The 13476-nt window shown below is 37.1% G+C and overlaps 1 protein-coding gene across 2 annotated transcripts in view; it reads left to right on the top strand.

The window, feature by feature from the left end:
- PLCB1 (phospholipase C beta 1) overlaps positions 1–13476 on the top strand; it is a 624828-nt gene that overhangs the window by 507841 nt on the left and 103511 nt on the right. For both annotated transcript variants that reach the window (XM_081097387.1, XM_081097386.1), the window contains exons 19-23: positions 2159–2313; positions 5093–5257; positions 6990–7089; positions 7916–8020; positions 9166–9269. In XM_081097387.1, the coding sequence (XP_080953513.1) occupies positions 2159–2313; positions 5093–5257; positions 6990–7089; positions 7916–8020; positions 9166–9269 (629 nt within the window). The remainder of the gene's footprint in view (positions 1–2158; positions 2314–5092; positions 5258–6989; positions 7090–7915; positions 8021–9165; positions 9270–13476) is intronic.

Genomic DNA, 13476 nt, shown 5'->3' with positions numbered 1-13476 from the left:
GGAAATGGAAATTCTTCTTCCTGGCTATTTTCAGTTATTTTCTTGCCATTGCCAGTAGGATTTCTGGTTTCCAATAAATTTAGTTTAATTATTATCATGTTTCTTCCCCCCCGCCCCAGGGGGGGAGGGGGAGAGGTTTTTATTAAAATCACATTAACTTTACATTAGGTTAATTGTTATTATGTATTCCTCTGCCCCACTGGGAAAAAAAATGAGATTTATATTAAATCACATAAAATTTATGAATTCATCTGAAGAATGTATCCTTAATTTTTTTTATCACTGAAAGAATGTTTTTCTCTTCAATTTAAAAATTATATTAAGTCCCTCAGCAGAATCACTTGTCTTTACTAGAGGTCTAGTTTCTTTAGATGAAATCTCTTTTTTGACATTATATTTTTAACAGGTTGTTTCTAGAATTTATATATTTCCTTAATAAGTAAATTTAGTTTATAAATGATAATCTTCCTAAACTCTTATAATTTCCCTTTTTGCCAATAGATACTATTGGGTTTTTCAGATATACAATCACAATAATTTAATCACATCTGCTTTTCCCCCTTTCTTAGGATTTGGACTAAGTTTTCTAGAATAATATTAAATAGCAGTGGTGTGCATCTTTCTCTTCACCTTGACACTATTGGCAATTTCACCATTGTGATACCATTGAGTAGATGTTGGCTGTGACTTTAAGACAGAAATTCTTTCACACATTAAAGGAGTATACACTTGTCCTAATGACCAGCAGTATATTAGGAATTTATGTTAAATGTTATTAAATATTGCAGACTTCTATGTTATGGAATGATTGTGTTCATTTCTTCTTTTGTGAGAAAATGTGATAAATGATATTAATAGACTTCCTAATATGTAATTATCCTTGTGCTCCTGTGATAAATTCTACTTATTTTTTTGGGTATTATTTCTTAAAGCATATGATTTGCTAATATAATTTTTAGGCTTTTGGAGTTAATTTTTTTCAAGTATGGTAAGTCAATCATTTTCATTTTTTTTTTTTTTACTTTGTCCATTTTTAGTGTCAAAATTATACTAGCTTAATAACATGAGAGATAAATTTTCACTTATTTTCCCTGATCTAAAAGTTCTTTTTTTCATGTAACTATGAAATATGTCTACCATCACCTTTTTTATTGTCCAGCCCAAAAGAGATGAGTTTCAGCTCAAATAATCTGGAATAAATGACAGCGTCTCAGATTTGTTAGGACTTTAAAATGTGTTGTTGATTTTAACCCCAGTAATTACAATTACAATTATGGACATTCATTTCATACAGAGTGTTAGGGAAACTTTGAGCAGTAATCTTTGTCCATTAGAAACAGGTCAACATGCAATTCAATAATGGTGGTAAGTAATCAAAGAAATGCAAAATTTAAAAGGAAACTTTTTCCCATAAATTAAAAAAGAAAAATTATAGCAGCTTCTGTTGGTGAGGTGTGGTGAGGTCCTTCCTTAGAAAAAGGGATTAGAGGTTTAAAGTGGTTTAAGCTTTCCGAAGGGTATTTTAGCAATATTTATCTAAAATCTTTCCCCAAGTGCATATCTTTTGATCCAGAAATTTCACTCCTAAGAATACCGTTAATCATATCCTCAAAGAGTTCACCACTATGATGTTCATCAAAACATTATATGTAATGGTGACAATTTAGAAGAGACTCATAAATGTGCCTTTAAAGGGGCCTGGATGAATACATTTATTCAAATATATCTGTTCAACAGAATTTTGTATACCTGTTAAAATTAAAGCAGGCAAATATTTAATGGAATAGACATACTGCATATTTAAAATATACAGGGTATCCTCAAAAATGTGTACACATTATAAAGGCAGTGTTTAGAGAAATTATTTCATTTTCAAAATGTAATATAATCTATGGCTATCAGCTATTAAAGTGTGTATACATTTTTGGGACATTCTGTATTTGAAGTAGAAAAACAAAATATACACCAATCTGTTGTTAGTAGCTTATCTCTGGATTTGGAGATTTTAGCTCAATTTTTTTTGTATGTGTTTCCTACATTTCTACAATGAATACATATTTCTTTCTAAAAGGGGGAAAAGAGTGGACTATAATACAATCTTACTTTCTTTCTACAAAGATAATAGAGTCACAGTAAGGTTTGTGTCTTTGGTATGCAGACCTGGCTATGCAGATCAATATGGGGATGTATGAATACAATGGGAAGAGTGGCTACAGATTAAAGCCAGAGTTTATGAGGCGACCTGACAAGCATTTTGATCCATTCACCGAAGGCATCGTAGATGGGATAGTGGCCAACACTTTGTCTGTTAAGGTATGTACGTCTCTTTTATAAAATTGTCCCCATCACAAGTCTTGGACATTACCTATTTTGTGTAAAAATGTAGTTGAGTCATTAAAAGTGTAGTTGCTAGCACAGTCTCCACTTCCTTCAGACATTTTTTTAAGGCCTGAATCCAAATTAGAAATTCTGAGACACTAAGTGCAGGAAATAAAGGGACTCGGCTGCACATTCAACAGGACAAAAATTGGACCCTCAGTCAACAAAACAAGTTGGTGAGACACACCATGGCCAACCCTTTCTTTTGGTGTAAATGTCCCACAGTAAAATTTACACAAAATTTACTGGAGAAATCTTCTGTTTTTTTCCAAAGAAATATCCATACTGAGAAAAATCTGAGAAAAAGAAAGTATTCCCAATAAAGTGTCAAAATGGAATAAAAGCTATGAACTTACCATAGCATGGATTTAAAAATCTGTCAAAGTATTCAGGGATTTAAAACACATATCAAATTTAAAAATTGCTTTATTAAATATTTATCTGACCCTAACAATGAATTTCAAATGATTGCCACAATCTTTGAAATTGATGTTTCAGTAGATACACCATTTTTTTCTAGCTGTGAGAATTATACCATGAATGGCAAATCATTTTTATAAAGAAGTTTTTACATGAATTCTACAAGCTCTGGGTTATTTTAGCTAAATTTCATTTTACATTTTAAAGCCTTATTTTTTTTTCCTCTCTAACTAGATGACTATTAACTAAGAAACATTTTTTATTGGATATAAATTCAATTTTCAGATTGATTCAAAACCAAATGCATATGAAAAACTATAATTAAAAAGGCTCTATAACAGTTTCACTAATTTATATCTACCTTAAGCTTGTTGAGCCCATTTTTTTATTTTAAAATTTGTTACTTTACCAAGGATTAAAAATAAAATTTCAGGGAAGTCTCTCGCAATTATATCCTTTGAAATTATTTCACAGCATATATCTGAAGAGCGGAGTTGGCAGAATTAGAGCTTCAAGATTATATATATTTTTAGGAAATTGTTTTCAGCAAAGGATGTGTAATTCCTGTCATTTGATTAAAATAAACTCTTAAGCATGACTGATAAAATAGTATTTTTAGAATCTTTGTCATTTGTTATAGTTGGGTCAAACTAATAATATTTTCTTTGCTGATTCACCTTGTTTTGTACATGTTGGCTTGTTCATTTATTTTTTTCTTGAAAATTCTTCTGTGACAATGCAAACAACTATAAAACAATGGCATAGAGACAGGAAAGTAAGTTGAGGGGAAACAGTTGAGTCGTAGGAAAATGTACTGCTGCCCGAGTCCAGAATGGTGACCCTGTTCTGGAGCTGTCAGTATCCTGTGAATGGATGGCCGTGCTGCATTGGAGTCCTGCTTTTAACCTGCAGCTAGAACCAAGATGAGCTCACATCTGTCCAGTGGTGCTGGTGTTTTGATCTCTGACATCGACTTCATAGTGCCAGAATGGACTTGTGCACTCAAATGGTTTTGGCCATTGTCTTTCATTGATGAGAATGTGAGAGTAGCGCCACTGAGTTAAGGACTTCTGCTTTCATCAGTCATCATAAGTTCACAAGAGCATTGAGGGGAAATTCAGACAGCCTCTTCCTCATGACTTTCTACCTAACTTGTTTGGAATTTTTTACTACAGCAGCATGTAGCCGACTTGGGCCTCTCTTGGCCACTGATGGCCATTCTCAAGTCACCATTGTGTTTGGTTTCTGACTCAGTCATAGTCTTGGAAATTTTGTCCCCTTTCACTGACTTGAGCTCAGGAAGGTCTTGGCTAGCAGGCAGCTTGTCAACCAGGCAACTCAGACTTGCCAGGTTTGTTCTGTCAGCACTTGCTTGCCTCTGCTCCCCTCAGGTGTTAAAGCAGAAGACAATAGTGCTGTGAAGGCCTGGGGGGGGGGAGAGGAGGGAGGAGGGGTCAGTGAAAGGAAAAACGGGATATCAGTAATATTCAACAATACAGATAATTTTTTTTTTAAAAGACACGTTTATGATACCTGAAGAATCACTCGGGTTTTAAAAATTGGGTGAGAAGAGGCAGATGTGAGAGACATTTTATGACTATGTGATTTAGAAATCTCTTTTAACTCTACAGTATCTGATCATTTTACAGCTAGGCAGAGGATACCCATAATTGTGTGGATGGCTAAGCAGATGAGGTTAGAAGGAATAATGAACTGGGTTTAATGGTTTAAAGTCGATATTTGTTGTTTTTGTCTTTTCAATCATCATTGTGACTTTTTATTTAAAGTGTAACAACTTTGAGAATTGGTATACCATGGGATTAAAAACACTCAAGTTAAATTTCACGAACAACAGGAAATTTTTTTAAATGCTAGTTTCTACTATGTTCGGTTTTAAATTTGTAATCTTAAATTACCTTTTAGTTTCATTGACAATTATGCTAAAATGAGAAGTTTCCTCTTGTAATATTTTTAAGTATTAGGAAAATCTTAATATTCAGTTGCCTCTGAAGACCAGTCTTCCATTTAATATATGTATCTTAAGTACATAAGACAAACATTTCCTCAAACTTTTGTTCATTTATTTCCTCCTATACAACTTTGTCTTATGGACTCCGCTAACCCCAGCATTTTCAATAGTGCCCCACTAATTCTTTAGCCAAAAGAGGAATTATATTTGTACTCTTGCTTCTATTTATCATTCAACATTCACCATCAGCATTTGTACCTCCCTGAAACATTTTCTTTTATCATTGTTATTCATTAATGAAGTTACTTTTTTATTGTTTTCTAGATTATTTCGGGTCAGTTTCTTTCTGATAAGAAAGTCGGGACTTATGTGGAAGTGGATATGTTTGGTTTGCCTGTGGACACGAGGAGGAAAGCATTTAAGACCAAGACATCCCAAGGAAATGCTGTAAATCCCGTTTGGGAGGAAGAACCCATTGTGTTCAAAAAGGTTGGTCTTGTGTCCTTGGCATGATATGGAACTGCACACTCTAGGTGTTTTACACTGAGAAAAAAATGAAAAGAAGAATATTTTTGTGGCTTAATTGGGGAACTTACACAGTAATAAAGCAATGGCATTTTGAAAGCTATCTTGAAAACGAGTCAAGATCTCTGTGAATCACTTGTTCCGGGTTTCAGAGCTGTATTGTAAATCAGTTAATTTTAGCATACCTCATTTGGAAGGCCAGAATAACATATACATCTAATTCACATTCTCTCATAATACAGTGGTAAGTGATATACTTTCATTATGACTCAAATGAAGTAGAGGGGGGAAATAAGGAATAATATGATAGTTGAGAGAAAGGCAGATCATACTTCTTTATAAAAGAACTAGAGGCCCCAGTGCACGAAATTTGTGCACTCAGAGGGGTCCCTCAGCCCAGCCTGCACCCTCTTGCAGTCCAGGAGCCCTCAGGAGATGTCCAACAGATGTCTTAGGCCCTTAGGGGAGCGGGCCTAAGCCGGCAGTCAGACATCAGCAGAGGCATGAGAGGCTCCCGCCACCACTGCTGCGCTTGCCAGCCATGAGCCCGGCTTCTGGCTGAGTGACACTCCCCCTGTGGGAGCGCACTGACCATCAGGGGCAGCTCCTGTGTTGAGTGTCTGCCCCCTGGTGGTCAGTGCATGTCATAGCAACCGGTCGTTCTGCTATTTGGTCTATTTGCATATTAGCCTTTTATTATATAGGATATTAATTAAATTCCCTAGACTCTCTAGCCACTGCAGCTGGTCATTTGATCTTGTCAGGGTTCTGTCTGATAGAGTTAAAGCCTTTTACATTCACCTGGGCCTTCTCTCTGCCTTCACCAAAAAACAAATCTTCATGTTTATCACACAAAGGATGACAGTAAGTCCAATAGAAAGTAGCATAGGCTTTCTTACCATACCCTTTGCTTTTATCTGGCCAAAATATCCACAAAGGAAGTCTTCTGCAAAGAGAATGTCTATATTAAAGGACTCTGTGCCCCATCATTTCTTATGTTAATTAGGTCTAGTAATAGTGTCTACTTCATAGAGTTAGTATAAATATCCCCTACCACACTGAAAGCATTTAGAAAATTTCAGCACATTGAAAATAGTCAATAGACATTAGTTTGCTCTTGCTGGCAAAAATACATTTTTTAAGGATGCATTGGCCTAATGATCTCGACATGGGATATAACTGTGTACTCTGCATGTATTACATTGAGGGAGAAAATGAGCAATTTTTCTGGTGCCTCAGTTGGGAATTTACAAATTTATAAAGCAATCTCATTTTGAAAACTATTCTGAAAGCTATTTTTTTGGTTTTGTTTTGAAAATATACAATTGGTTTGCTTTGAAAATACAGTAGTAAATACTCAAATAATGATAAGACCACTAACTCTTTGGATTTAAACATGTAACTTTTGTCATTTCCATGCTGAGAATGTTCATGTTAAAAGCAGATGGCCTGTGTGTTGAACAAATTCCTAGTTAGGACACAGTGATAAAACATAAAGTAGTATCTCTGATACCCCTTCTCCTTTTGAAAATCTAAATTGTAGAGCAACAACTTAAGTTTTTATCAGCTTGCTAAGTAGAATCTTCTAGTTGGATCTGGAAAAGCAGGACCCATATGAATAATATCTTTCTAATTCTTTTCTGTTTTCTGGAGTTGCTCCTTCTTTTAACCACGTGTGTCCTTAATGTCTCTGAAGGTGGTTCTTCCTTCACTCGCCTGTCTGAGGATAGCAGCTTATGAAGAAGGAGGAAAATTTATTGGTCACCGGATCTTGCCAGTACAAGCAATTCGGCCAGGTATGGATGGTGTGGTGAGAAGCTTTATACCAAAGTTGTAAAGAAAATCATCCCTGTCGTACATGATTATTAAAAAATGATATAGGAAGCTGTTTGCTGCTTTGGTGTTTTGTTCTACAACAAGGTCTCTAAGACTATTTCAATCTGGCAGCTTCATGTGTTTGTGACATGCTATGATGTATGAATCAACTCTTGCCACAATAATTGTGCATAACAGACTACCTGAAAACTCAATGGTTTATAAATATTTATCTTCATACGCACCAGTCTGTGGGTTGTCAGGGTTTGCTGGGCTCAGTCATGTAACTGTGGTCCGGGCTGTGGGCTGGTTAGGACTATTTCACGTGTGCTCATACAGGGGCCCAGGCTGAAGGAGCAGCGTACACACAGTAGGATTTCTCAGGGTACCACTGGAATGCATAAAGGCAAGCCGGACGATACAAGTGCATTGCAAGCCTCTGCTTGCACCACATCACTGAGGTCCCATTGTCCAAAGAAGAGCATATGATAAAACCCCAAGTGAAGGAATCATGGACGAGGGACAAATTTGGGGCAGTAATTTAATCTATGACAAATGCCACTGAATTCTCTTCTTTGGGGGAAAAATGTGGTTGGAAAGAAAAAAAAATCAAAATCAACATTGTTTTTCCATCTGTTGAGGAAAATAATGCTTTCTCACTTAAAACCATGCAATTAAAGTGAGAAAAGTGCCCTGTTTGTCATCCAAAGTCCCCTAAAATAACACTTCTATCACATAGATGTTCCTGTGTGCTAACGAACATTGTGAAGAAAATATGTGATGAACAGTATTATTGTCGCCCTCCAGGCTATCACTACATCTGCCTGAGGAATGAGAGGAACCAGCCTCTGATGCTGCCAGCTGTCTTTGTCTACATAGAGGTGAAAGACTATGTTCCAGACACCTATGCAGGTAAACAGCCTACTCAAGTGGCTCATCCGTATTTTTGTGGAAACAAAGAAAGGAGGTCCTGGCCTCAGAGTCACCTCTATTTTATATTTATGTCCAGAAAGTAAATTGCTCAAGCCTTTATGAGCAAGGGTTAATTTAATTTACTTCAAGTTCCAGTAAACTATTGAGCCTGTTTATCCACTGGTAGTAGTACTCTCATGGGCCCAACACTTTCTAACCCATGCTGCCTGGTACTACAGCAGTCTGTACAGATCTGCGTAATTATTTTTGCCTTTCCAGTTTTAGAACCCTGATTCTTTTAATGCGTGGAACCCTAAGTTTAGAGAAGTTAACTTATGATGTCAACAAGGGATTATAAGTTTAAATACAGTGCTAAGTGGCCTGGGTATAATATACTAAGGAGTAGTAAAGACTGTGGTATGCCCTAGCTGGTTTTTCTCAGTGGTTAGAGCATTGGCCCACAGACTGAAGGGCTGGGGGTTCCATTCCTGTCAAGGGCACATACCTCCATTGCAGGCTGGATCCCCACCCTGGTCGGGGTGCATGCGGGAGGCAACCAATTGATGTGTCTCTCTCACATTGATGTTTCCCTCTCTGTGTCTCTCCCCCTCCCTTCCACTGTCTCTAAAAATCAATGGGGGAAAAAATATCATCATTTGAGGATTAAAAAAGTAAGAAGACTATGGCAAACTTGAAGCATGTGCCCTGCCCAAAGATGGCAGACACATTCAACTCCAGCTAGACACATATTGCCAAAACTTTTGGTTGTTTCAACCATCTGGAAAACAGGCTTTTTATGTGAAATGTCTCCACTTATGAAATATCATTTGGGCCAAACTCAGGTCCCTGGAATGAATGGAACCCTTGAAATTAAACTGAATAATATGGAGCATTGAGACATCCCGATTTGGAGCCTGTCGTGTTTGGCTCTCTTTCTGGAGTTTCAGCAAAGGGTCTTAACTCTTGTTTATTTTTAAAATGTTGGATGAATGAGTGGGTAGTTACACTGGTAGATGGAAGAATGGAAAATGAATGATGAATTGGTAGATGGATGGATGAGTAGATGGATAGATGGGTGCATGGATGGATGGTGGATAATCAATACTTCCAAGATCTTTCATCTAAAACATCTCTTCCCTATTTAGATGTGATTGAAGCTTTGTCAAATCCAATTCGATATGTGAATCTGATGGAGCAGAGAGCTAAGCAACTGGCTGCTTTGACACTGGAAGATGAAGAAGAAGTAAAGGTGAGAGGGAGTGCTAATCTTATGCATGACATTAAGGGTGATTTCCACACCTCATTGCTGGCTTTACCTATGTAACACCACACCTCAGGAGAAGAAATCGGCACATTGGGAAAACATCTTTATGGAGTTCATCATCATCTCACAAAACAACCAGATGATTAACTGAATTTTTCATATTTCATTCTCTTCTCGTATCCTGTGGCTACCACCAGTGTCTTATTTTGTGACCCATGAAACAGTACACATCTTGCTGCTTCATATGAAAATTTCTAGATGATTTCATGTTAATTAAAGATGATTAAGGCACTTATAATAGAAGATGATTATCAAGTCATTTAGTACTTTCTTTTGTCTTCAATTTAAAGTACAGGATTTTCAAAGTGCTTTTGTGATTTATTACAATGCATAAGGTACTTAAAACAATACCTGGTGTGTAATATGGGCCATAAGGTGTTTGCTATTATTATTACATCGTATATTTATGTGTTAAAATATGTAATCCTAAAGCAGTTGGTATATTATTCTAAGTTACATATCACCATGTAAAGAATAATTAAGGAAGGGTTTAGAAATATTAGAAGTGAAGTTTAAAAATATCAAGCCTCTATGTAGACTGGAGATCTTTTGTTTTTTAAAAAAGTGAAATATTATTTAATGATTATTGGAGATAGCCCCAATATTAAAAATAGTGATAAAAATAGCAATTTTCATATTTTATTTGAATTGTCGGATAATAAATTCAGGGGGGAAAAAATAAGAAAAATGGATAACTATGTGTGTGGGGGGAAACCTTGAAAACTGTTTAGATAACTATAACTAATAGCAAATCCACTTAAGTTGATATTATCTATTAAGTAGCCCTTTTCTTATTCTAAAGGAAGCATAGGTTTATCATAGAAAAAATTAAAAATAAAAAGGAGAAAAGAAAGTCTGAAAGATGTCACCTATAATTCAAATGTCCAAGCCACCCAGTGGTAGCACTAAATATGGGATCCCATATAGCTAGTTTTTATGTACAATTATACTCCTTCATAAAATGGGATAGTACTCACAATCCGTGTTTTATTTTCATTTAATGCAAATATTTCCATGTTATTAAATATTCTATGGTATGACTTTTAGTAACTTCGTGGTCTTCTATCATGTAACTATACCATGATTTATACTTCCATTCCCCTCTTATTGGGTATTTGGAATGCTTCTCTATTCTAAACAGATTTTCCATGACTATCATGTAAATTTTTAGCCCATTTATGATTATTTCCTTGGTTTTGTATAGAATTTCAGAAATTTTAAATATAAGATGTTGAGTTAACTGAACATAAGAAAAATGAAATGAAAGGAAAATATTTCACATACGAGTAAGATTTTCCAGTCTCTCATTTACACTGCAGGACCAATAGATACATCATCCTCTGGGATGAAATTTCAGGTTAGACTGGGAAGTTTCATAAATAATGCTGTATGTAGTATGCAATAAATGCGGTTGTAGGGAAACTTTATACTGTCAGGAAATTATGCCTAATGGCAGACATGAATATACTTCCAAGTTGCTTGAGCCTCTGACATCTAGGCTTACCATTTGCAGAGGGAAACCTAGTAACAAACAAGCAAACAAAAAAACACCTGAGGCCCCTGCTTGGATTTTGAGGGTTTGGTGTAAGCAATCACTGCTATACAGGCCCATTGAAGAAGGTGTCTTTGCAAGCTCCAAGCAGATGCTGTTGGTGGCCTGCCCACATCTCCTTTGCAGGGCTGCTGCAGCTGTGGGCGGCAAACCCGCACAGCTCCAGGCTTCTCCAGAGGACTGGCCTGGGCTGATGGGAGCCACCTTCTCTGGAGATTCCTGGAAAGTTATTCCTGGAATAGAGTGGTCCCTGCCCAGAGACTGAAAGATCCTGGAGAATAACTCAGGTGCCTTGCTATTGAGTGGGCAACTTCTGTGTTGCAATTCACACTCACAAACTGCCCCCCGCCCCCCCTCCCCCCCTCCCCTCCCCCCCCACACACACCTTTGTTGGATCAGGCTAAGGCTGAGACCACATTTTAACTTATCTTCTCTCCCTGTTTACCCTGCCTTCCTCACTTCCTGACAATTTTCTCCTGAGCACATACTCTCAATAAATCATTTACTCAAGATCCCCTGTGTGCAGTTCTGCTTATAGAGAACCCAGCGAGGCTAAATAGCTTCTGTTTATCATTAAATTATAAATTGAAAGTTTTGCTTGGGAACTAGAATTTAAATGTTTGCCAATAGTTACATCTTTAATCTGGGTGTTTCTTCAGAGATAAGAGTGTGTTATTTTTCTTTCCAATAGCCTTTGAAAAGATTAAAACTACAGAATGTCTTGCTTTGCTCATCTATACACCAGTATGAAATTAGAAGCTGTCCTTAGAAATCCACCAGAAGCTCTAAAACTTTTCTCTCCTACCTTCTTGTGCTTACTACCATGCTTAATAAAATTTAATTCAAGGCAAGTACAGTTAATATAGATATAAGTCAATTACTATTCATAGCATCCTTCTCTGATTAGAAAACAGGAGTCTCCTCACTCAATTAAATATATTTTATTTTCTAAGAAATAGAAGTTGGAATGAAGCATTTTCAAGTGAAAGTACACGTTTTGTCACTATTTAGAAACAAGACTTTTTATATCATCAACTGCTACCTCTGTGTTAGCCAGGTTCTCCAAGGAGTAAGCTCTCCCTTGAGGAGAACCTTTCACGACACCAGCCTCTTCCGCGTAGGTAGTGCAGCATTTGGGGTAAAGGTCTCATAACGGGACATTTTGCTGATGGTGCCTCTGAGCGACCCTTTCTCTATTTTTCTTTCTTTTTATTTTTTATATATTTTTAAATTTTATTTTATTGTTTAAAGTATTACAAATAGTAGTACATATGTGTCCTTTTGTCTCCATTGACCTCCCCCCGGCCTCCCCTAACCCCCGCCCCCCCACCACACACACACACACACACACACACACACACACACACACACACACACACCCTCACACCCACCCCACCTCCCGCAGTGTCTTGTGTCCATTGGTTATGCTTATATGCATATGCATACATACAAGTCCTTCTGTTGATCTCTTAACCCCCCCTCTCCCCCCAATTGCAAGGAAATGTCACTAAGGAATGGAGACCTGGGGCCCTGGAGATTGCAGGGGTCCTTTCACGTTGCTGTCCTTTCAAAGCCTTATCTTTGCAAGACATCGCCTGCCAAAAAGCTATTTGGGGAAAATAAAACAGCCCTGGATATAAAAATGCAGTAGAAGTTTAGGTCAACTTTATTTTTGTTTCTCCTCTAAAAAAAAATGGTGATCAGAAAGGATTTTCAATAAATGTATAATGTTGGTTAAACTTAGAGAAAACTTGGACATTTTCAGTTTTAGAAATAATTTAAAGACATTGAATCAGATAGATTCCATATGGTTTAACAGAAAAAAAAATACAAATTTTTCCTTTGGAATGTCTAAACCCATAATTGCCGTCATTTTTGAAATTCAAGAAAAAAGTCATTTGCCCTTGCCATGGAACAGTAGGAAAGAAAAGTCATTTCCCACCTCGGAGCACCAGTGCCCTTCATCTTGCCTTGCAGTAACGCACAGTCCTTTGAATGAGGCCGCTGAACGTGAGGGGCTGTGGATTTCTCAGAAGAAAGTTTTATCTAGGACATGGCAGGCACTGGAGACACTATTTTAGCAGCGAAGACGTTTTTAGTAGAATCCTTTTAACTTGTACCTATAAAGGTCATATCTATTTGAAAATTAAAGACTTCATTGCACTGCAAAATATTCCCACATTTGTAATAGTCTAATCAGTTATCTTCATAGAGCAATTTGCAAGCCAAATAACTAGGAAAATTGGAAATTCCTCCATGCTTTGGACAATAGATAGTTATTTCATATCATGTGAAAAAATACCTATAATAATAAAAGGGTAGTATGCTAATTAGACCAAATGTCTTCTGGACGTCATTCCAGATGTCCTTCCTGATGAAGCCGGGGCCAGAGGGAAGCCAGCCATGTCCCAGGTGCCTGCAGGCAGCCAGAGGAGGGAAGCAGCCCAGGTCCCGGGTGCCGGAGGGAAGCCAGTGCCGGCAGCCAGGGGAAGGAAGGCCTAGTCTTGCATGAATTTTTGTGCATCGGGCCTCTAGTGTGTGTGTATGTGTGTGTGTGTGTATACACACACATACATACAT

This window comes from Myotis nattereri, assembly GCF_964212035.1.
Source record: "Myotis nattereri genome assembly, chromosome: 8".
Classification (NCBI taxonomy): Eukaryota; Metazoa; Chordata; class Mammalia; order Chiroptera; family Vespertilionidae; genus Myotis; species Myotis nattereri.
Note: the sequence above shows the minus strand (reverse complement) of the source record. Positions and strands in the feature narration are given on the sequence as shown.